The sequence below is a fragment of the Anastrepha obliqua genome, chromosome 5 (assembly GCF_027943255.1).
Source record: "Anastrepha obliqua isolate idAnaObli1 chromosome 5, idAnaObli1_1.0, whole genome shotgun sequence".
NCBI lineage: Eukaryota > Metazoa > Arthropoda > Insecta > Diptera > Tephritidae > Anastrepha > Anastrepha obliqua.
Genome location: NC_072896.1, coordinates 62,855,752 through 62,880,046, shown reverse-complemented (window position 1 = coordinate 62,880,046; position 24,295 = coordinate 62,855,752). Strand labels below are relative to the sequence as shown.

The 24,295-nt window shown below is 36.0% G+C and overlaps 1 protein-coding gene and 1 long non-coding RNA gene across 3 annotated transcripts in view; one reads left to right on the top strand and one right to left on the bottom strand.

The window, feature by feature from the left end:
• Window positions 1-6,024: 6,024 nt before the first annotated feature.
• Window positions 6,025-7,067, bottom strand: LOC129248121 (uncharacterized). Of its 2 annotated transcripts, XR_008582597.1 has the most exons (6): window positions 6,907-7,067; window positions 6,758-6,846; window positions 6,636-6,703; window positions 6,444-6,579; window positions 6,272-6,368; window positions 6,025-6,215 (listed from the first exon to the last, which is right to left on the bottom strand). It is a non-coding gene; the product is annotated as an uncharacterized LOC129248121 (long non-coding RNA). The 2 variants fall into 2 exon arrangements; XR_008582596.1 differs by having other exon boundaries at window positions 6,272-6,579; window positions 6,907-7,066.
• Window positions 7,068-7,498: 431 nt separating this feature from the next.
• Window positions 7,499-24,295, top strand: part of LOC129249163 (uncharacterized) — a 62,178-nt gene continuing 45,381 nt past the window's right edge. Inside the window, exon 1 of the mRNA XM_054888829.1 lies at window positions 7,499-8,449. Within this exon, the coding sequence (XP_054744804.1) occupies window positions 7,601-8,449 (849 nt within the window). The 5' untranslated portion in view covers window positions 7,499-7,600. The remainder of the gene's footprint in view (window positions 8,450-24,295) is intronic.

The window sequence follows — 24,295 nt, the reverse complement described above, 5'->3', positions numbered from 1 at the left end:
AGCAGAGTATGCCTCTGGTAAGGATTTGACATTTTGAACGAGGAGCAGGGCTGGTAGATCCCCGTTGAGACCTCTAATGAACACATCTAGGGCTCTTCGACGGTGCGCCTCTGTTAGCGCTTCAATTGTTTCCTTATGTGCGTACTTTTCTGGTTCTATCGTGTTTATCATTAGGGATAACTGTTTTTGGATTTGCGAATAGAAGTCGGATAACCTCTGCCGCCCTTGAGACATTAACGTCAGTTGCTGTTCCAACGTTTGTAAGTCTCTAGTGTCTGCGTAGTGCAGCGAAAGGGTTTCCTTAATTTTTGCCCAGTCTGAATCGTGGATGTTGTGCGCAAGTAGCGCAGAATCGGCCGCCCCCCTAATTTTTCCCCTAATATGTCTTAGGATGGCGGTATATATCGGCTTGTGCCGCACAATTTCGTAGTCTTTTATTACTAACTCTACACTATGCACCCAGGAACCATAGTGTTCCCGTGAACCATCGAATACTTGCAGCTCCTTGACACAGTCCGGAAGCTTGGCCACTTGAGTTAGTTCATCTTCCGTTCGAGGCGTAACTAGCGGCTCGACTGGTTGTGGCCTGGTGTCCGTGGACTGTCTCCGTACCTCCAGTACTTCCCTCTCTATTCGTTCCAGGTCCTGTGTAAGGCCTTGCAAGGAGTCATCTCTGTTCGTTGCTTCCACCCTATTGAGACGCTCCTCAAACTTCTTTACCTTACCAAGAATGGCATTCAGAGCGCCATTCATCTCTGTGAGGGACCTCGAAATCTCGTCGGCGTTCATTTTCTTGAAAATAGAAATATATATAGATAGAATAGATTTGTAAACTTACACAAACCAATATTCCATTGGCTTCTTGAAAAAACGGCGATACCAAATGTTTCCAAATTCGGAGTTCAGTCAAAATTTTTTGTATTTTTTGATTTTTGGTATGCAAAATAAATCAATGCAATTAACTTTTCCTTTTTTTCCGAACTTGATTTCTTTTACACGAAATTTGCTGTTGAATTGGCAAATATGCACAAAAGCACGCACACACACAGCTAAGTATTGCACTTCACAAAGGATGTTTGACTGATTTTACAAGCACCAACTGGCATTCCAACAAAGCTTAATTTTTATCCAAAAAAACGAAAATTCTATTCAAATTTCTTGTTTCAATTCGTTTGTGGCAAACCACGTAAAATTTAGTTCAATTAGCACTTTATGTTACAGCAACTGCCTATGCTGATTTGTTGTTGACTTCGATTTTGACTCCGTTTTCGACTTTGCATTGGAAAATTTTGCTTGGACTTTACACTTTGACTATGTTGCTTTGGCACATGTAGAAAAATTTTGTTATTATCGTTTATTGTTGTTTTTTGTTTTAAGCCACTTCGCACCGACTGCTCGGGCGCCACTTAAGCCCTGACCGATAGGGGCTTCCAAAAAATTAAAGTTGCGGTGAACCAACTGTTCACCGATAACATAAAAAACGCGATTTATTTTGTTCACATATAATTTTTATTCCGCACTAGTTGCGGTTCTGATTCTAACTGACTTTACAAATTATGATTCTTACCAACTAACTGCTTAACCTAAGCTAATTCGCCAACGTTGCAGTTTCCACCACTTGCTGGTATTTCGCAATCGTTGGGTTGCGCGTGTTGGCCAATATGCTGGCCTTGCAATTCCCAAGCATTGGATATTGCAATTGATCGCTTGCGCGTGTGTCGCGTCAGCGAAAGTTCTTGTGTGAACTTTAATTGGAGCAATGAACTCACATGTAGTGCAATGTGATCACAGGGTGCGACGTTGGGAAGCGTAGTGGTGTATGGCAACATAACTTATATATATATGAATTTCGCTTTGCGCGAGGCTTTTAGATTCAATAGGGCATACACTAAAGCAAAGTTTAGAGGAAAGTTATGATAGATGTTGCTGTGCCCTGATCAGTTTTTTATTAGCGATTAATTTGACAGTTTCATTTCTAATTGACAATGTTACTATTTATATTATGCGAGTGAAAATTCTTACCGGAATAAAAATTATTTCTTTTCACCTCCAATTAGAAATCTGAAACGAATAAATTCACGAAATTTAAAGGAATATAAAACATTGTAGTCGAATTATTTGCATTCCACACGTATTGCAATTTTCGACAATAAGGCTTTAATATTGGCATTTCGAATTTTAGTGCACACTGGTTACAAAGTCACAAGATAAATTGAGGGTAGTTATCATTGAGAGAACGACAATCGGTAACGAAATTACTCAAGAGAGGTAAAATATTATTTATTAAATGATAATCCAATTGATTGATTAATTGGTCCATATTAACATTTCAAAGGCTACAATTGATAAAATGCCGCCGAAATGACAGAACATCAGTAACAATACACAAAAAACCAAATATTAGTTAGAGTTGTCAGAAATAGTAAGAGCCTTGAAATGAATAGATTACGGACGGTACAGACATGTACGAAGAACAGCATACGGTACGAAATGTAAAAATTTGAAAAAAATTCCCTTCTATCGATGTCAAATATTTGAAAGCACCTAAAACTTTGTTGCCTTTGTTGACTACTTGGGCATTAATCAGAGTTTTCGTTGGACATTAAGCTGTTCATATATAAAGCACTAGTGAAACCAATGTGCACATACGCAGCGCAAATCTGGCGCGCAACTTCAAAATCAAATCTTCATATGATGCTAAGGTTTCAGTCAAAAATGCTGCAAATGATTGCCAACGCGCCATAGTTTGTCTGCAACGATATAATTAATCGTAATCTTGGAGAGCTATCTGTTCATGAAGAAATAGCAACGGGCGTCAAACCTACCACAGCAAGCCAGCGTCCCACGCAGACTTAAAACTTGTATGCCTACTGATCTGCCACAAAGATTTAAAATGTAGAATTTTAGTAATGGGCTCTATTGGCAGTTCTTTCACATGTGATCTTTTCAAAATTTTTATCAAATTGTATTTAATTAATGAAGTTAAAAAAATTACAAAAATTCAGAAATGGGAAGTTCGTTAGCCAAGTCAGCAGCAAACAACCAACAGCTCCAAAATATGAATGACCGAACAGGACAACAAGTCAGTTGGGCACGTCAGACTACAAATTTCAACCGATTAGCCTTCGAACGCAATTCAGAACGCAACAATTGTTACAAGCTATAAAGTTTTGTCTAAAGTGAGAGAGCAAAATGACATTTCATTTTGAGGGGAAGTTGCTAGTTTTTACTGGATACATTTTTTCTTCTAAGAATTTACAAGGAGAAAAGCAGCTGATCGCAAAGTGAAAGTAAACTCAAATTAAAATTTGCGAATTGAATCAAAATTCTAAATTTAAATAAAAATGGTGATTAAAATGAAGAATGTAAGTATATATAATTTGTAAAGTTTATTTGATATATATAAAATATATTAAATAGAAATCGGCTAATGATATAGAGATATGCACTTCTGAATCACATTCTCCAGTCACCGTTACTGTGGTTTCCGAAATATGAGTTAAAAGCATTGAAGGTATCTTGTGTTTCACGCTTGTACTTCTTGGTTACTAACTAATGTGGCAATATATACATACATACATAGATGGAACCATGAAAAAAGCTGTGGTTGCCACAACAAACCATTGCTAATGGAATTTCCTTTAATTGACAGCGATGATGAAATGGAACAAATTAGTGTGACCAAAATAAAGCCATGTAATGCTAATTTCGTAATTTTGCATTTTATTTGCATACTTTTTTTCATTTAATACGAGGTAGCTCAACTGAAACAATTTTTATTTTTGTGATTTTTGCCACCAACAATTTAATCAGCTGTTCGTAAAACTTTCAATTTTTGCTGGTTTTGCATTCATGAGCTTTTTTTTATACTTTTCTCTTTGCGAGTGAGTTCTCGGAAATAAGTAACTCCCAAGTTACTGGATAATTTTTACATAAACAGATCTAATGATACTATAACTGTCAATGACAGAAATTACAAAAGCTATTTTTAATTTTTTTGTATAGTAAGTCTCAAGGCGAATTATTAAAGATGGTATCGGTAATTCAACTGATTTGTTTTTTTTTTTCTTTTGCCCTGTCCTCATGGTTGTCAACACAGAAGGAACCAGGCGAATTCATTCTTTGTTTTCTACTTTGCTAATAATTTCCTTTGACACTCAAACGTACAATACTATACATTGTTGTTGGTCTGGTGCTACCACCTTTAATGAATACGCCTTGGTACGTCTGAGCAACGCCGGGCGACGGGTACCTTTTATAGAATATATTTGAACATTGAAACTCATCGAATGCTCATATTTTAAAAAATTAACGTTTTTGTTGAAAGATTTTTTTCGTTTTTGACTTATTTCATTTTTTTTTTTTTGTTATTTGCATACTTCGTTGCACGTCACGTCATACGCAACAATTTGTTTGCTCCATGATTCAATTATACAAGGTTAAGTAAAGTTTGACATCTGATTTCGGATGCTACTTAATCCATTGATGCAATTTAGAAGCAAGGAAAAAAAGGGCATAAGTTTATCCTCTTTCTGAAAATGTAGTAAAAAATTGAAAAAGGTCCTTGTAAGCCATAGAATAATTTTATGTTATTTTATAAGTGGTACTTAATTATTTATATTTTTAACTTAACTATTCCCATGGATTTGTGTCATATACCTCTGCAGTAGATTCTGTTTTTATGCGGTAGATACGTTCCGCAAGAAACAGCATAAAAAAAGCTACCAGTTCTATAGTAAAACTATCGATACGTTTCAAAAGTGCTAAGAACCGCATAAATCTGAAATAATGTAATAAAATCGCATAAAAAAGGGCACTAGTCCCATATTATAACTATAGATACGTTCCATAGACCGCATGAATATGAAATAATTAAATAAAATCGCATAAACAAAATATTGTATTTTTGAAAATTATATCTTTATTTAAGAAACGTCAGAATCGAAAAATAAATTTACGTCAGAAATAGAATCAGACAATACCCGCATGTTGCGCATTCGTTTAGGATTTGGCGTAAAATCACTTCCGTCACTTGAGGAAATGTACACGTCTGATCTAGATGGTTATGCAGGCGGTTCCATACTTGAAGGGTTAGCATTTTTGATGTAATCTGTGTTGAGTTTTTGCTTAGCTGGTTTAGAATCTTGTTTATATGTACAATTCCCGATAGGTCGACATGCATTTTTTAATTAAAAAAAACCGCACTATTTCAAAACCGCATAAAAACAGAACCTACTGTATATGTATTTTTACTTATTATTTCATCCTGCTGGCTCAAGTCCATTCCATAGGGCTTTTTTGCAGCAGCAGTTTGAAAATTCGAAAACTTTGTATTGAAAATATCGAACCAATCATTCACCGTATCAATGAACTCTGCTGTTTCCATGGGCTGATACATATCGAGCCCCAACGCATAACACCTTCGGATTACACGCAGAAATATGTGATGTTACTTATATATGTGTTTTAAGTTAGTTCGCAGTTGTAAAACAAATATTAGTTAGATGGGAAACGAGACAAAATTAAAAAAATGGAGTCTCTAAAGGAGTATTTTCATTACATTAAAATGGAAATGCAGCTAGTAAACAAAAATATTTTGGAAAATTATTTCACTCTTATGCATATAAAGCCATGTTTAGTAACCTTTGCATTACGACGTGTTGCAAATTTCCTCATTTCAGTACCGTACGAACGTAAATGTACGTTTCATAACTGTTTTTACAAAAATGATGTTTTTTTAAACATGATATCCCACCGTAAAGCTCCCTGCCGTTGAATTGGTTAAACGCTGATTCTAACATTTTAATTTTATCTAAGAACTCGGTGCTTGGTTTAACTAATCCGCCCTTAGATAAAGTGTCAACCCAAGTAAATGTAGGCTCATTGCATGAACAATCGGTCAACTTTAATTTGCGTATTATGTAACCGGCAATATATTCAAGAGCATCTTCGTGTAAGCTATCAAAGACATTGCGAAAGCAGAAGTTCAGTCGATCATTCCTCCACGTAAGAAAAACATTGGAGTTAGAAGAGTTAAAATAGAAAAAATTATAAATTTATTAGTTTATTGTTTAAAATTTGTCTACCTTAATATTTTATTAGTATAGTTAGGAAAATATATTCATATAGTCTAAAACTAATACATCGAAAAATTTCTATATTGATAACATAATCCACTTTTAGTAATTGCGATGATTCGGGCAGAAATCAAAAACCTGTAAACCAAAAATCTTAAAAATTGTTAATTCATAAATATAGCACTACAACTTACATGTAAATGTAGACGTAAAGCGCGAGGACTTGCTCGTGTAGGTGTTGCGCATGCATTTACGTACAGCATATTGTTCTAGACCGGGTAGCGTGAAGAGCTAGTTCGGAAGCCAAATTGATTTCAGTGGTAGCAGAACTAGGCACATAATGACCGTCACATGTCAAACACTTACTAGGTATTTGCACCATCATACACAGCACGATCAATGTCATCTATGAAATGGTAGAAATACGCGCATACATGCCTTCGTTTCTAAAAACCAGCTCTTCAACACACATCTTCCGCTGCACTTGCTCGTCTGTGAAGTCCTACAAATAAAAACTTTTAAAACCAATTTATTAGCAAATATTCTAATAGAACTTACTAACTGTAGTTTATGTATTGTATGTAAGGTGGTCACTATTATATTTGCAAAAACTCTGTTCTAAAAACCTATTAATGAAAAAGTTTAATAAGAATTTATACAAATGTCTGATCTGGACTTACGTTTATGAAAATTCACCAACCGGTAGTTTTCGGCAGCAGAAAGGCGACTCCAAATAATCGACTACCACGATATGTAAGACATAATCGACCTAAATAGTGAAAAATGCCATTAATTTACAAAATAATTAGCTTTTATTAAAAAGACTTACCTAAATGTGGCTATATGGTAGCTATTTATCGCAATGAAAAGCACAATTGTAATGTAATTTTCACAGAACTTTCAATAGAATTGAAAGATGCGAAAGTCTAAGCAAAATGGAATAGGCAAAACAGTATTGCCTGCTAACTTTTTCAGCAAAAATTTTAACTTCTACGCTTTTGAGTACTTTTTCTTTAGAATTTGCTCTGAAATAAAAAATAGCTTTTCCAAGAGGACAACACGGATTTATTAAGTAGCTTCAAGATGGCTAACACAGGGTGAAAATTGGCTACTTACATCACCTTTAATTATTGCTTCATGTGTTTGCTCCAATTATTTTTCGCTTTTTTTTCATTTTTTTTCTTATTTTGTTCATAATAGCTGAAACTATTATCAGTAATCCTTGAAGATTTAAGAGTTGGATTCCCACTTCCCTTTTGAGTTATATTCCAATGCGTACAATGAACCAGTGCATCGCTCATAATTAAAGAGTAGGAAAATGAAAACATTTGGGTAATCAAAATATAATGTAATTGGCTGAAATTTCTTTCTTTCTAGATCGCTCGCTACAAAACCTATGAACCAAATACTTGGTTGAATTTATAGCCACCGTAATTGATTGCTGTTTAAGAAGTACAAGGAAGAATTCAAATGACAAGCAATTGCAAGCAAATCCTACCGTTTATATTTTGATCGCCCGAGTAATGCCAAAGCCACCACAAAAACGTCACAGGCATTGGCTAAGAACGGTCCAGTTATGCTACCTCACACTGATTGGTACAGCAAACTTTTTACCACTTCGCATCAACGCGGCAAGTTCGACGAGGTATTTAACTGCCGAGGCACACAGCATACACAGGAACACTAACACAACAAGCCACTACCCACCCACCCATAAAAATAGTACAAAAACCAGAGAGCAGCAAATCTTACCGTCAGCACAAAGCACACAACCACACTCAAACGAAAGGAATCACATTCCTGCAACATATTTAAACCCAAGCAACAGCAGTGGCAGCCATGAAAGTGTGGCAAGTGCAAATTCTGCCATGGGTCAGACACAAGGCCGCCCTAACATGGAACTCCATTTGTCTACGCTTACAAGTGTTACAAATGTTACAACTGATGACGTGGTACACAGTACAACAACAACCGCAGAAACAAATACACATGTTCCATATACCGTACAAGGAAAACTACCTACGCCCAGCATTGATGGTAACAACAAGTATAGCTTTGCTACGCAAAGTGGCACACTGGCTGAGGAGAAAATAAACTTTAGCCGTAGCTCGACAAGAATTTCGGCCAACTGGCCTCAGAATAATTTGAAAGTTAATCAAGTGTTTGAAAGTCAACGTCGCATGACGCCGGCAGGAATTGAGCGCAATAGCCGGCGAATTGTTTTGCTTGGCCTCTTCGAACTTACCAACAGACAAGGTCGTCGTCTGGATGGCTGGAGTGAGTTGAGTGCCGCACAAATGGCGGTTGAACATATCAATCGGAAGAAAATTTTGCCTGGCTATACACTGGAGCTGTTAACCAACGACACGCAAGTGAGTTAATTTATTATGAGTGATGTGAGAGTGGAAATATGAGTTTATACACAAAATTATAATTTATTCAAACACAAAATATGTAGCCATTTTTATAATATTTTGAGTAATTGATCCACAAAAACTATCATGGCACACTACATATTTGACTCATGCGTAAAATGGAAAGGAAGTGGTGAAAATACTCGTGAAACACTGTCACCAAAGATTTTTAATTAAGAAGCTAAAGTATAAAGTTAAGTTTTTGTGGTAAAAACACCGAAAGTTGCTTCCTTTAATATCTACGGTAATACTATCACTTCAGAATGTTTTCTGAAGTTGTCCAGGCGTAAAGAGATATAATTCGTTTCGCCTTAGTATAACACTACCTATTAATCAAGTTTTCGAGCAAAAAAGCTGCGGGGGCTCATTTCTTATTAGGTAAATTTAAGCATCGCCATGGATTACTTTATAATTTTGAAAGCCCCTCCAGAATTACGTACAGTTTGCCAAGGAAGTGTTTTGACATCTACTGATCTAGCGAAATTAAGACGAACTACTTGACTTAGGTAAGGTTTTTGTGGCAGTCGGATTAGAGTAGCCAACTTACTTAGACCATGTAGGTCCGTTGTGGTACCACTGCGTTAAAGGAAAACCTTATTGTTAATTTTTTTCATTAAACCAGTTAAACTCTCTTATGAAGCGTATGATAAGTTTTATCCCAACACCGGATAGTTCCGTAAGAGAGTCAAAATGCGGAAGAGTTCTACTGTTTCTTCTTCTTCCTCATCCCTACAACTTCTGCAGTATTCATGGAAAAATATTCCTAGCCTAGAAGAGTGCCTTCCTAACAGCCAATGATCGATGACACAATCCACAAAAATTCTCGTAATCTTTTCTCATCTATTTGCGGCCAAATTAGGCTGGCTGTAACACAAGTATTTTTTTCTCTCCTTGACCTATTGACCTCCTGGAGAATATTATTTTTTATCCTTAATTTGCAAGTTCTTCTGTTTTCAAGCAGTGGAAGATTAGTACCCTTTCTGGCTAGCTCATAGAATTTCCTTCAATATCTCTATGTCCCGGAAACTTATATAAGGCTGACCTTGGAGATGGTGTTAATATCATTTAGAGCTATCATACATTCCTGAGCAACCTTTAATCTTAGTATAACTGTCTTCATTGATTTGATGTCCGCCTAGCTGTCCGAGAAGACATTTATTGTAGTTTTGTTACGGCGTGTGTGTTAAGGTACACAAATACCTCCTTTATGGCTAAGACTTATGTCTAGGAGACACTACAGTAGTCCGGAATAAGACAGATAGTTCTAATCCTAATTCTTAGCAAGATTGAAGCTGGGCTGGAAACTGACGAATACACAATGGGCGTGTTCGTGGACATTGAGGGGGCTTTTGATAATGCCACTTTCGGCTCGATATGTTCTTCTGCCGAACGACACGGAGTTAATCAAGCCATTATAAAATGGATATACTCCATGCTCTCTGAGAGGCTGTTAACCGCTGGTGGGAGCGATGACGAGCAAATCACAGTCAGGGCCAAGCAAGGATGTCCCCAAGGGGGTGTTCTTTCTCCGCTGCTGTGGTGCTTCGTCGTAGACTCCCTATTAGTGGAGATGCAGGAACTCGGCTTCCACGTCCAAGCATATGCGGACGACGTCTGTGCGCTAACATCGGATAAATCCTTAAGGAGGCTTTGCACGAAAGTGCAGAGGATTCTTGACAAAATCGATGATTGGTGCATGAGACAAGGTCTTTTCGTTAATCCGAACAAAACAACTATAGTCTTGTTTACGAGAAAACGGAAATTGGATGGACTCAGTCTTCCAACACTGAAAGGTGTGACACTTGGTCTTTCCAACGAAGTTAAATATCTAGGAGTAATCTTGGATAAGAAGCTGACTTGGGAGACACACGTTTCACTGAAGGTGAATCGTGCATTGAAGATTTTTCAGCAATGCCGTAGAGCCTTTGGCAAAACTTGGGGTCTGACACCTGCTGTGGTCCTATGGATATACACGGCACTTATCAGACCAATCATCACTTACGCTTCTGTGGTCTGGTGGCGACGGAGCATGGTTAAGTCCACAATCCGGGAACTATACAGGCTGCAAAGAAGTGTATGTTTATGCATCACGGGTGCCATGAGTACAACCTCTGGAGATGCCCTAAATGCTATGCTTGATTTGCTCCCCCTGGATCTTAAGATACAACAGGAAGCAATAAAAGCAATGTGTAGACTCCATAAATATGGTTTCTGGCACGAAGATGGAACTTCGGGACACAGAGAAATCTTTAAGTTGCTGTCGGAGCAGTATCCATGGTTTTTGGCACCTAAAGATGACCTGATACCCACAGTTTCATTCGGAAGGAAATTTGATGTCAGATTTCCATTGCGTGAGCAATGGAGCAATCCAGGAGGCATGCAGGGAGGTTTGACGGATATTTTCTTTACCGATGGGTCCAAGACTGAAACAGGGTCAGGAGCCGGATGGTACTTAAACGATAGTAATAAGTATCACTACGCTATGGGGGGAATGGCAACTGTTTTCCAAACAGAAGTTTTTGCCATCCTAAAAGTAGCCGAATGGATAATCGAGAGGAGATGGAGCGGGAAACAGATTGGAGTCTTCAGTGACAGCCAGGCTGCATTGAAGGCCCTGGAGAACGCGAAGCTAACCTCAAAGATTGTTCAAGAATGTAAGAAGAAGCTTAATTCTGTCGCAAGACAAAACAGGCTTGTACTTATATGGGTTCCGGGACACTCCGGTGTTCAAGGAAACGAAATTGCCGACGAATTGGCCAACCGTGGATCAGCGGTGCCCCCACAGGGGCCAGAGCCAATAATCGGAATCAGTCCCGCAGGAATCAAGAACTGGATCAACGATTATGTAGGCAATCTACATAAAGAGCGATGGTCCGGTCTAGAACGCTGCAGAACTGCAAAGTGTTTTGTGACAAGTCCGAACAGAAAACTGTCAAACTTTCTACTAAAACTTAGAAGGAAAGACATTCGGTTGATGGTCGGCATCATTACAGGACACAACCCATGGGGTCAGCATATGACCACCATTGGAATCATCGAGGACCCGGTATGCCTGTCATGCTTGGAGGAGGCGGATAGCACTGAGCACTTTCTCTGTGAGTGTCCTGCTTTCGCTAGAGCGCGACTACGAGTATTGGGTTCCGATGTCATGAGAATGGGTATTATTCGTTCTCTAAAACTGGAGGATATTTACAGATTTGCCAAAGAATCTGGAAAATTCTCACAGGACTAACTATCTCTATCTCTGTCTCTATTCTTTCCTATTTCTTTTTATGATACTTTTCTCCCTCCCTCCTTGACTATCTACCCCCTTTCCAGAGCTTTGAATACAATGGGCTTTTTAGCCTGAGTGTTTTAGGAGCCACCAAATCTCCTGGTGCTCCTTGGCTCGACCTTTTCAAATTTCATTTCAATTTCAATCCTAATTCTTTTGAAAAGCCCCATAGCCTACTTTATTTTCTAGCTTGGATCCATTCGTGTAAAAATTTATTTCGCCTCTTCTCCATGGTCTTTGAGTTTCCCATTTTCTTTTTGGGTTTAGGGAAAAGTAGTCGATTTCTGGACTAAAACTACTCATAGTAGGGAATATAGAATAGGCCGACGACTCAAGCGTTTTATTAGGGGTGGTCCTTAAAGCGCCAGTTCTTTGGATCTGGCTCAGCAGTTTTGTATGCCTTCTGGGTTGGTGGCCACCACACAATTATTCCATTTAGTAAAATAGGTCGAACTACCTCATTTGATTCCGACCGCCTTTTTGCATGTGTACAATGCAATGTTTGGCTTTTGAGCCCTATTCTCAATATCAGATTTCCACGTAAGTTTCCTATCTAATATAAGACCTAAGTATTTAACATTATATTTCATAGGAATCTCCACACCGTTGAAAATTAACGGGGAGACTGTGGCGGATCTATATTTCCTCCTAAAGAGAATTAGTTCAGTTTTATCGGGGTTTGATCAGAGCCCCCTACTCTATGTCCAGATACTAAGCGTGGCCATGTTGGAGCGCAGAAAATCAATGAGCGTCTTTGGATATTTGCCTTTAACCCCAATTGCCAAATCGTCAGCGTAAGCTGTGACGTGGCAACCCCCTCTCTTTAGGGCCACCAACAAGGAGTTCACTGTCAAAATCCAGAGAAGAGGGGAGACAAACTACTTAAAAAATATGCATTTTTTCAGGGTTTTCTTTCACTCTTTGGTTTTATTTGATTATATTAATATAAATAATTTATAAGCCAATAGTCGAAAATAAATTTATTCCGTTTAAAACTAACACAAAAATAAAAGGAAAAACCATTACTCTCTTCATACTCTGCTGTCAAAAAAGTTTTTTTATAGTTTATTTATCTTTATAGTTAATAGCTTTGAGTTATGTCTCTTAAAAAATCAAATGTAAATCAGTACTTTGTATGACTACCCCGAGCATCTGTAACACTAATAATAGTCTGCTTCTCGTAGAATTAATAAATTTTTGGACATCATAATCCTTTCCTATAAAATAGCCTCTTTGAGTTCTGATCGACGTTTTGTGTTCTTTTGCAACTTTTTCTTTAAATATGCCCACAAGTTATCGATTGGACTAATATCCGCGCTTTGGGTTGGTATATCCCATACTTTACTTCTGTCAAAAATAAGGAGCTAACCAAAGGAGTTTTATGTTTTGGATCATTGCCCTGGTTATATTTGAAAGAATAATCAAATATTATCGTACATCCATCTTATCTTCTACAAACAACAAATCACCCATTCCCATGCTGGATAAGCATCCCTACACAATGACTGAAGAGTGCTCAAATTTCACTATAATATTCCGCCTTCCCAGTGCTTTTAATGGCTGATTTTAGGCGCACCACAGAATATATTATAAAAATATTGATATCTCATCTCTCAAAATCTTTATCTCAAAAACAGCCCTTTGATCTTTGAAAATAACTAAACTTATTTGAAAAGCATGAGTGATAGTACAAAGAATAAATAACTAAAATAAATAAAGAACCAAGTATTAACAAAAGATATAACAATTAATTTGATATACTACTTATTTTAATGGGAGATATAATATATTATATATTTATTAAAAATATAATCAAATATCGAGCCATATTTTTTATAAGTAGTGATCATTACTTTAAGAGTTTTAGTTTTGATCAATAATACAACTTTTTTCGTTACTTTTTCTCTGAGGAATAATATTTACTTGAAGTCAGCTCAACTCATCTCTACTTACATTACCTCAATCAGCCTCACCTCAGCTTACCGACACACGCACACAAGGACTGAAGAAGACAGTACATTCCCAGGTTCCGGTATTATGACTTCCGTGACCGTATCAATGAGCATACGCTTTTAAAGAACTGTTTTCCGCTCAGACCAATAATTCGAGTGCGTGCATAAGTTGAGAAATGTAAAAGATTGATACTAAACAGATTAAGATTATACGCAATAAATACAGAAAAATTTAAGTTTTGATATGATGAATATATGAAAATTTCAAGTAAATATTGATACTCGTATTCTAGGACTAATTATAATGAATTGAATGCATGGCAATGGGGGTTGCAGAACGGTCGATATTATTTCGCAGACTGTTGGCTCTTTGGAAAACACAAACTTTTTAAAAATATGTACTGAATGGTTTATAAATAAACTTTCTAAAATAAATATAAAATGCTTACGCTGTGTGAAGTAATGCTTACTTCAAGTAATTTTTAAAATTATTTTGACAATTTCACATTTGTGGAACCCACATTTACGTGTTGTGGAACGACATTACGATCCGCTTGCATTCGTATCACTCCGTTCCTTGTAATTGTATTTCGTATGATTGCCAATACTTTCGCGGATGTGACGATTCGAGTCATGTTATTCTTTCTTCAAATATTCATTTATTTATACATTTTTTATATGTTATATAGACTTATGAAATGACATTTTTTCAGACTACGGCCATTGAAAAAGAAACCGGAATCTAAAATATTAGGCTGGGGAAATCCATTAATTTTATTTTTTATTTCTTCTAACATCAAAAATTCCTGCTGAATAGCTGTTATAGTATCGGCATCATAAATACCAGTCACAATTTCAGCGTCCTGTCTTGCATTTTTGTCTTAATCAAAGAAAAACTGTAAAATGTGCCGAGTTTTCTCTTTGTTGGCTTCCATTGTTAACACCATGAAACTCACAAAATGAATGGAACGTACAAAAAATAACAAATGAATTTTTTTTAGTCTGAAATGTCACATTGACAACGATAACGATAATTGTTTGATCGATATATACTTTACGAGCCATTTACCGCGAAAATAATGTATTTCTTTTTCCCCAAACTAACAGTAAAAAAGCTGTCCTTGAAAGCGAAAAGTCGAAGACCATTTGAAGTAAATCACGAATAACCGGAGAAACGGAAGTGTTTCAGACATAAAAATTTATGGTACAGATTAGGTTTACTTTCAGGTGTTTTTTAAGTTTAGCGATTGAAAATCGAATCATGCCACGCCATCATTTTTTCATGTCTCCATATTAATGCCTCTCTAAACACGGAGCAACTTTTTCCTACTTAATCACAAATTCGCTTACGTACACGTCTATGTATATGCACATACGTTTACTATGTGTGTAAGTAAAGTATATTTGAACACAAGTTCGCACATCTAACAACAATTTCGTTAGATCATTTACAACCAACTTTTAATGTGCTAACAAAATTAAAGCTTGATTATGAAAGCGCTTTAAAGATTGCGCAAGTAAATTAAGGAGTAATAGCGATAAGTGGGGGTAGTTAAGCACTGGCATACATACACATAAACGTACTGCATACAGTGGTGTGCAAAATATATGTCACTTCTTAGAGAGGAAATTATATTTTTTAAGGTCATTCCGTTTAGTTATATCTAAATTAAGAAAACGTTTTTAAATCATATTTCTATAGCTAATAATTCCTAGACATTTATCAAGTAGACAGATGCACAATTTTACATGATGTTCTGTCGTTTTAGCATTAAATTTTTTGAAACTTATTATGAAAATCTGTGGAGTGGTTCTGTGGAGAAATCAAAAGAACCACAGAGGCTTCTAGACAGCGTAAAATCCTTTAAAAAAGTCCCTATTCCTCTGGATACCTCAAAAAACCTGAAAAGAAGTTGGTAGTGGCTACACACTTTCCCAGCAACGAATTTCCTAATGTATTCATCAATAATCGAAAGGAAGAAGTTGATCAAAAACATGCTCCTGAGCAGATTTGTGATCGTAACCCTATGGGCCTTAAAGATCAGGAAAAGAGTAAGTAAAGGAGCACTTCAAGGCGGGGTGCTGTCCCCTCTCCTCTGGCTGCTCGCAATAGACTTCTTGCTAAGGAGCCTTGAGGAGAGAGGACAACACGTCGTAGCATATGCGGATGATGTTGCAATGGTAGTAAGAGGGAAATGACCCAATAGACTTTGTGAAATCATGCAAGATTTACTAAACATGGTTGAAAACTGGTCAAAAGCAAATGGGCTAAGCGCTAACCCTAACAAAACTGAACTCATCTTAGTAACTAGGAAACGTAGAACTCCAAATATGCTCCGACTCTAGGTGGATCGGCACTCTCATTTAGTGATGAGGCCCGCTACTTAGGTCTAATATTACACAGAAAACTAAGATGGAAGTCAAATGTCGAAGACAGAGTAAAAAGAGCGACAATAGCGCTATACTCTTGTCAACAGTTAATAGGACTAAGCTGGGGTCTTTCCCCATCTATCGTATATTGGCTTTGCACATTAATTTTAAGACCAATCCTAACATATGGTATACTAGTATAATGACCGGCTTTAGATAAGTTATGTATTAAAAAAAGCATGATACATGTACAAAGAATGGTCAATCTTTGCATCTGCGGGGCCCTTAGGCCTACACCTACAAAGGCACTAAATATTATGCTTTGCCTATTACCAATAGAGCAATTCGGTAAGCTCTCAGATTAAGAGAAATCGGTCTACTCAGAACGAAGAGGACACTCTTCATGGTACAACGGATTTCTGTAAGTCCAAGGATATCAACTTATAAAAATCCTTCGTCAAAGTATTTCCTTCCAAAGAGGAATGGGATAACGGGCTTATTGTGAGAGAAAATGATGTAAACATCTATACAGATGGCTCAAAATTAGACAACAGAATAGATGGAGGGGTTTACTCCGATAAACTCAGAATTAGCCAATCATTTCGCCTACCTGATCATTGCAGTGTATTTCAAGACAAAGTCACTGCCATAAAAGAGGGACTAAAGGTAATAAAAATGAGAGTATTATCCACAAATGAAGTCTTCATATACTCGGACAGTCAAGCAGCAATAAAAGCGCTAGAATCTAAAACACACTCGTCAAAAACAGTCAACGCTTGATCTACAACTGGATAAAACACTGATACCTATGCCTATAGCCACTTGTAAGCTACTTATACTCAATAAGGTAAATACAAGTTGGCGAAACCTCACAACATGCGAACTAAGCAAACAGACATGGCCGAATTGGAACAACGGTCGATCAAAAAGCTTGTTAATATTATATTTATCAGGAAAGCTATAAGAAAAATGATAGGGGATGCTTTCCATTTCAATTCAACCGGGCTATTCGGGTCATGTTCTTCGATTTCGATGTAACTCAAATATGTTGCTCTCTGGTCAAAATAATGAGACACGTATTTTTTTGTTCGCCCGAAAAAAAATTTTTCAAGAGTTATCGGCAATTTTGTTTTTCGGCTCAAAATCGATTTTTTTTTAATTATATAAGAAACATTTTTTTTTAAATGCCCATAACTTAGTCAAAAATAAACCGATTTTAATAATTCTGGGTTCAAAATGATCGTCATTACCTACACAAGCGACTCCATGTAGAAAAAATTGCAAAAAAGTAGTTGAAAATTTTTTATTTAGCAAAAAAGAAAAAAAATTAAATTATTTCGAAATTCAATATTTCAAAAAGTGTATTTTTTTTTATAACTTTTTCCAAATCAAGAGGACACCTCAAACTTCAATTGAGCTGAATGCCCAGTAGCTAAAATGAGTTGTTTTTGAGTAATGAATTTTTGAGTAAAAAACCTGTTTCGCACTTTTTGTTTTTTGCAAAATAAAAAATTTTCAAGTACTTTTTGCAATTGTTTTTATATGAAGTCGTTTGTGTAAGTAATGATGATCATTTTGAACCCAGAATCATTAAAATCGGTTCATTTTTGACTAAGTTATGAGCATTAATATTTATGTAGCTAAACCGGCATTATTATCTAGGCATGGCGTAGTTTTTAAAGCATTTTTTTTAATAAAATTGATATTTGGCTTAGATTGCGGGACTGTTTACTTACCGATAAAGCTTTACCAATAAGACAATGCATTCAATTCAGCAATACCTCTATCGTTGATAATATAAATTCGTTTCTATATCAAATGGTCTAACCCCCATTTTTCTCTAAGCTCATATTTTTTCTAGGGGTACTAAATACTAACTTCATTAAACTTTTTACCAATTTTTGGTATTCTACCATAAATGCGTCCAGTGATATGCAGTATGAAAAATCCCATTTGTAAAGGAGGTGTCACGCCCCATTTCTAGCTATCACCAGTTTTCATGCAGGTGTTAGGTATTAACCTTATATAATCTCTTACCAAGTTTCAGTTGTCTAGCCCAAATACTTCAGGAGATATGGGCAATGAAAAATTGCATTTATATGGGAGGTGCCAAGCCCCCTTTTTCGTTTTTCTCAGTTTTCTTGGAGGTGTTAGGGATTAACCTCATATAACCCCTTCCCAAATTTCATTGGTCTAGCCTAAATACTTACAGAGATATGGACTATAAAAAATTCCAGTTGTATGGGAGGTGCCACGCCCCCTTTTTCGTTATACGCAGTTTTTCTGGATGTGGTAAAGATTAATGTCATATAACCCTTTACCAAATTTCAGTAGTCTAACGTAAATACTTCCAGAAATACGGACTGTTAAAAATTCCATTTGTTGGGAGGTGCCACGCCCCCTATATATATATCAAAATATTTTTTAGCCCATGACCATCCCGGTAAGGTATCCAGTTCGTGTTTCAAATTTGGTTACGATCGGTTTATGCGTTTAAGACGCAAGTCGATCTATAGATACATACATAATTAGAATTTTATATATATATTGTAGAAGATTATTAGAGTAGATTGGCATATCATCACGGATATATGGGGCGTTCCATGAAAGTAGTACCAGTTGGTCCTTCAATTTTCTTTATACTTTGGAATTTTGTTGTGTTTGTGACTCTTTGGAAGCATGCCAAAGGGTTTTGCAAAATTTCAATTATTTTGCAAGTTATTGCTTATTGAATTTTTATGCTAAATTTTTTTCGATAATTTTTATCTTGAAATATATTAGTGATACAAAAAAAAGTTGTTAATAAAAACTATAGGGAAAAAGTTGAATTTTCATAAAATATTTTTAAAAAAATAAAAATAATAATTTTTAGCTAATTTGTTTAAACAATAATTTTTTATTGTTGGTTTTTTACTCGAAGTACACTGTGGAATTTTGTAAAAATAATTTTTTATCAAAGTTTGGACCCTTCTTAAAAGATACTGCAAATTATAGAGATGGGTTTTTTTTTGTTCCCGAGAAATTAATTTTTGAATTTTACACTGCATGACTCGGCCTAGTAGCCGCGCGCGGCAGCTCCCGCAGTATGCTTTATTCTTTACCAATACAGTATAAAGAACACAGTTTTACATCATTTTTTTTTAATATTATTCCAACTTACTAAATTAACATTTTTTATTAAATAAATACCGTTTTCCACACCACCCTGGAGGTACAGTACGTCAAGTGCGTTTTTAAAAAAAATGTAAAAAAAAGGTGGTATCCCCAGTAGGCCTAATCCACCATTCCCTTTCTCTATATTATAAAATAGAATAATACATAACATAAGTTGCATACATTTTTTCAATATAATCAAAAAAAATTTTTGTGTTCTATTTAGAATTTTAGAATTGATAAGAATTATTATGAAATATTAAATACGGAAGATAAACTATCGTTGAAGTTAGAAATTTTTTTACATTTAATTTTTTCATTTTCAACTGGAATAAAAGAATGAAAACCACGTGTGCCACTGATTGTTTTGCATGTTAAAAATCGTTTACTTAAAAACTTTTTTATATCTTCAAGAGCTTCATTGGAACAAAAGTCAAATGTAATTGAATCAAATTTGTTTTTAACTATGTTAAAAAATGCTCCAGGAGTTGCTATTGGTACAGTATCAGGTCTTCGTAGACTTTCTCGCCTAACGTACCTTTTTATTGTACCACCAATTCCATCACAAGCAAGACGTTGCACAAAAGTGCCATTCTGTTTCTATATTAAAATCTTGAAAATGATAGACGAAATTGATAAAATTTTTTCTATTTTTATACTGTGATGCTGCACCATCGGAGAAATAATAAATTTTTTTTATTTTGTCTGATCCATAATTCTCTTTAATAAAAGAAATTAATCTTGATTGAAAAAGATAAACGGCTTCCGTACTATGCTCAGTACTTTCTGAAATTAAAACAAAACTTTCAAATTTCAAACTGTTATTATGATCTCGCTCAGGTCGATAAATCACAAAAGGATGAATAGTTGTTTGGCTGTTATTCCAATGATGACTCTGTATTGCATTTTGTATTAAAAATGTAAAATTTTCAGAAAAATCCCCAATTACAATTAATTCCCCTTCTTTCAAATTTGTTTTTAATTTTTTTAAAAAATTACTTTGTTCTTTACCTACTAGGCCGAGTCATGCAGTGTAAAATTCAAAAATTAATTTCTCGAGAACAAAAAAAAACCCATCTCTATAATTTGCAGTATCTTTTAAGAAGGGTCCAAACTTTGATAAAAAATTATTTTTACAAAATTCCACAGTGTACTTCGAGTAAAAAACCAACAATAAAAAATTATTGTTTAAACAAATTAGCTAAAAATTATTATTTTTATTTTTTTAAAAATATTTTATGAAAATTCAACTTTTTCCCTATAGTTTTTATTAACAACTTTTTTTTGTATCACTAATATATTTCAAGATAAAAATTATCGAAAAAAATTTAGCATAAAAATTCAATAAGCAATAACTTGCAAAATAATTGAAATTTTGCAAAACCCTTTGGCATGCTTCCAAAGAGTCACAAACACAACAAAATTCCAAAGTATAAAGAAAATTGAAGGACCAACTGGTACTACTTTCATGGAACGCCCCATATGTAACTGGATAAAAAAATATTGAGTTTTCTGGCACGGTGTTATATTTTACGTTTATGTTATTTTATTTCCTTTCATTTTCAATTTATTTATGTTTATATTGTCGTGCACAAATAGCCCTCCATTTTCATCAGAATGCGAGGTCTATTATTACCTTTGCCTTAAGCCAAAAGCTGGAAAAACGCGCTTGCTTTAAATCTGTAGAGGTGTGTTTGCAATATTCCAGTGCTATGGCAGTCAGCTTGACTTCGACTGTAGTACACGAGATTTTACTTGGGCACTATGAGCGAAAAGTTGTGAGGTATTGCACAGTAGTGTACATGTATACTTAAGCGGAGGAAAAACTTAGTTGAGTATTTAGCGCAATTTGTGCGTGCACAATTTGGTATTAATGGCCGAATCTCTATGTTTGTATGCTTGCGTATATGAATATGTGAAGGATATGGTTTTACGAACTCAGAAGAAGAAACACGAGATCTAAGAAAATTAGAATTATTTATAATGTAGTTAGTTTCATGATATTAATGAAAGCAAAGTAATTTTGGCGCAGGGTCGTCTGAGGTACTAGAACACAAACTTCTGACTACCTTTTCGACCATGCAGGAACAGTGTGCACGATATTGTCTTTCAAGACTACGATGGTTTTTGCCTTGATTACATGTATTGATAACCTCAAACACTCCACAATGAATACACCGAAAACGCCGCCTTGAAAGCTAATCTACACTTCGAAACATAGCCATGCCATTGAATACTTCAGTTGGTTTTGGGAACAATTAAAGCGCTCTGCCCAGGAAACCAAAAATCTGAAACCATGGTAAAAATCCTTTTGGGAGCCCAACTTCATTGAGCGGCACTCTGTGGTAGAACGCTAAAGTCGGCATCGATATACCAGTTGTTTCGATGGGATGGAACCAGAAGAAAAAAAAGTATGTCAGATAAATAGATTTACGCGTTCATGTGAAGTAACGGTGGATATCGAGGTGATTGCCTTCACATGCCGAACATATGTTAAGTATAATATATTGAGGTCGGGTCTGGTATAATTTTTACCTTACTCATTCCCTTATTATATATATATAATTAGCGCTTACATCTTTTTGGGTGTTTGGCCGAGCTCCTCCTCCTATTTGTGGGGTGCGTCTTGATTTTGTTCCACAAATGGAGGGACCTATGATTTTAAGCCGACTCCGAACGGCAGAAATTTTTTTTATGAGGAGCTTTTTCATAGCAGAAATACACTCGGAGGTTTGCCATTGCCTGCCGAGAAGCGACCGCTATTAAAAAAAACGTTTTCTTCATTTTGGTGCTTCACCGAGATTTGAACCAGCGAACTCTCGGAATTCCTAATGGTAGTCACGCACCAACCAATTCGGCTACCGCGGCCGGCTCATTACAACACAGATATTAATTCTCTTTTATCACACACAGATTTGTTGTGACAGCTACTTATAACTTTTCTGTATTTTCTAATAATATTACCATACGTAATACAATCAAATTTTCCTTTACCACAGTGTCAAATTCTGAATCTAGCTCACCAAAGTACTATTCGCACCACTACAAATAAAAATAGGTATAATGACAAATTTTGTCAAACCCATGGATAGCAATGGTTTTCTAAAGTTAGTGATGCTAAAATAAAGAATGAATTTTCATCGGACATCAGATCAGGCAGTTTCTCACAGATAATTTATTCGGGGAAATGTTGAGTCCGGTAGAGAAATCTGCTTGGCTAAGTTTTAAAAACGTCATAGAAAGTTTTTTATTCAACCCAAAGACATGTAACTATAAATATTAAACTCAACCAATCTATCTACATATTTCCTTTAAGTTTCCACGAAGGCATGCAGAATACTTAGAGAACCACGGCAGCGAGGAAGATATTAACATTTTTTCCGATAGTCATGCTGCGATCAAAGCACTGACGACAATATGAAGCAGATCCAAACTGATCAACTCCTGTAAAGAGAAGATCAAATTTATTGTGTGTGCAGGTAACATTTCTCTGATCTGGGTCCCAGTACATAAGAACATAGAGGGAAATTAAATTGTTGATTAGCTTGCCTTGAATGGATCGGCTAAATTGGTCTCAGAGGTACCCTACCTAGACATCGACATTTCCTTCACTGTTGTTAAAGTGGAATTGCACAACTTAATTCTCAGAAAAGCGCAGGACGGATGGAGCTCCGTTTCTTCGTGTGCTATTTCGAAAACTCTTTGGCCTCAGTACAATAGACGGGGGACGCAGAAAGTTCTGGGGACTTCTTGTCATTAAATTTCCACACTCATAGCTGTGTTTACCGGTCATTGGATAATCGGTACACACGCAGGAAAGGCCGCCGTAGCCGAATGGGTTGGTGCGTGATCACCATTCGGAATTCACTGAGAGGTCGTTGGTTCGAATCTCGGTGAAAGCAAAATTAATAAAAACATTTTTCTAATAGCGGTCGCCCCTCGGCAGGCAATGGCAAACTTCCGAGTGTATTTCTGCCATGAAAAAGCTCCTCATAAAAATATCTGCCGTTCGGAGTCGGCTTGAAACTGTAGGTCCCTCCATTTGTGGAACAACACCAAGACGCACACCACAAATAGGAGGAGGAGCTCGGCCAAACACCTAACAGAAGTGTACGCGCCAATTATTTATTTTTTTTTTTTACGCAGGAAAGTTAGGATGCCGTTTAATCCCCATTGCAGAAGTACTTCAACCATTCCACTTACCTACCAAATATCTCGCAGAAGAACTGCTTTCGACTTATAAAGCATTCGGTTGTAATATGGCACTCAAAATTCACTTTTTACACGCACACCTCAACTTCTTTTTCGATAACCTAAGAGACGTTAGCGATCGATCTGGTTATTTCCGATATAGATAACATATAATTAAAAGAAGTATTCGTATATTGGTAGATTTTTGTTGGACGCTTGGACCACTCTCAAGTCCCACTCTCCCGAAATCCTAATTTTTCGTTTTAAGAAACATATGCATTTTCAAGTTTTACTTCAAGTAAAGACTCAGTTTTTTTATTATTATTTATATTGTATTTATATTAGGTTGGGTAAAAAGAAATCCATTATTTTCTCGGTAGATGGCTGGAGTGATCGATATCTCGTAAAGTAATGATGCGGTAATGAAATATTGCGAGGAGAATCCTGTATGCGGCTACAAATCTGTTGCGGGGAGAGTCCTGTATACAATCCAATAATGAAATCCGTTGCTTCAATTTCGAAATTACCATTTTTTTCTCAAAATATTCCCTTAATTTCATATTTCTTTTCAATCGAAGCCTACTAATTTTCACAGAAAATTATAACAAATATAAATAAAAACATACTTCCCAAAATCGGTAAGTTCCATGCATGTATTATATGTAGGAGAACAAAGGACTTATTTTAATCGAACACTTAGTTGGACTCAACATAAAGTATCGATTAAACAATTTAAAGTTTATGCTCCTTGTCAAGGTGGTATTTCACACTAAAAACATCATTTTGTTACATGTGTTTGTTCCATTCAGTTGTCAGTTACATGGTTTTAACTATGGAAGTCAACGAAGGAAAAATTCGGTACAT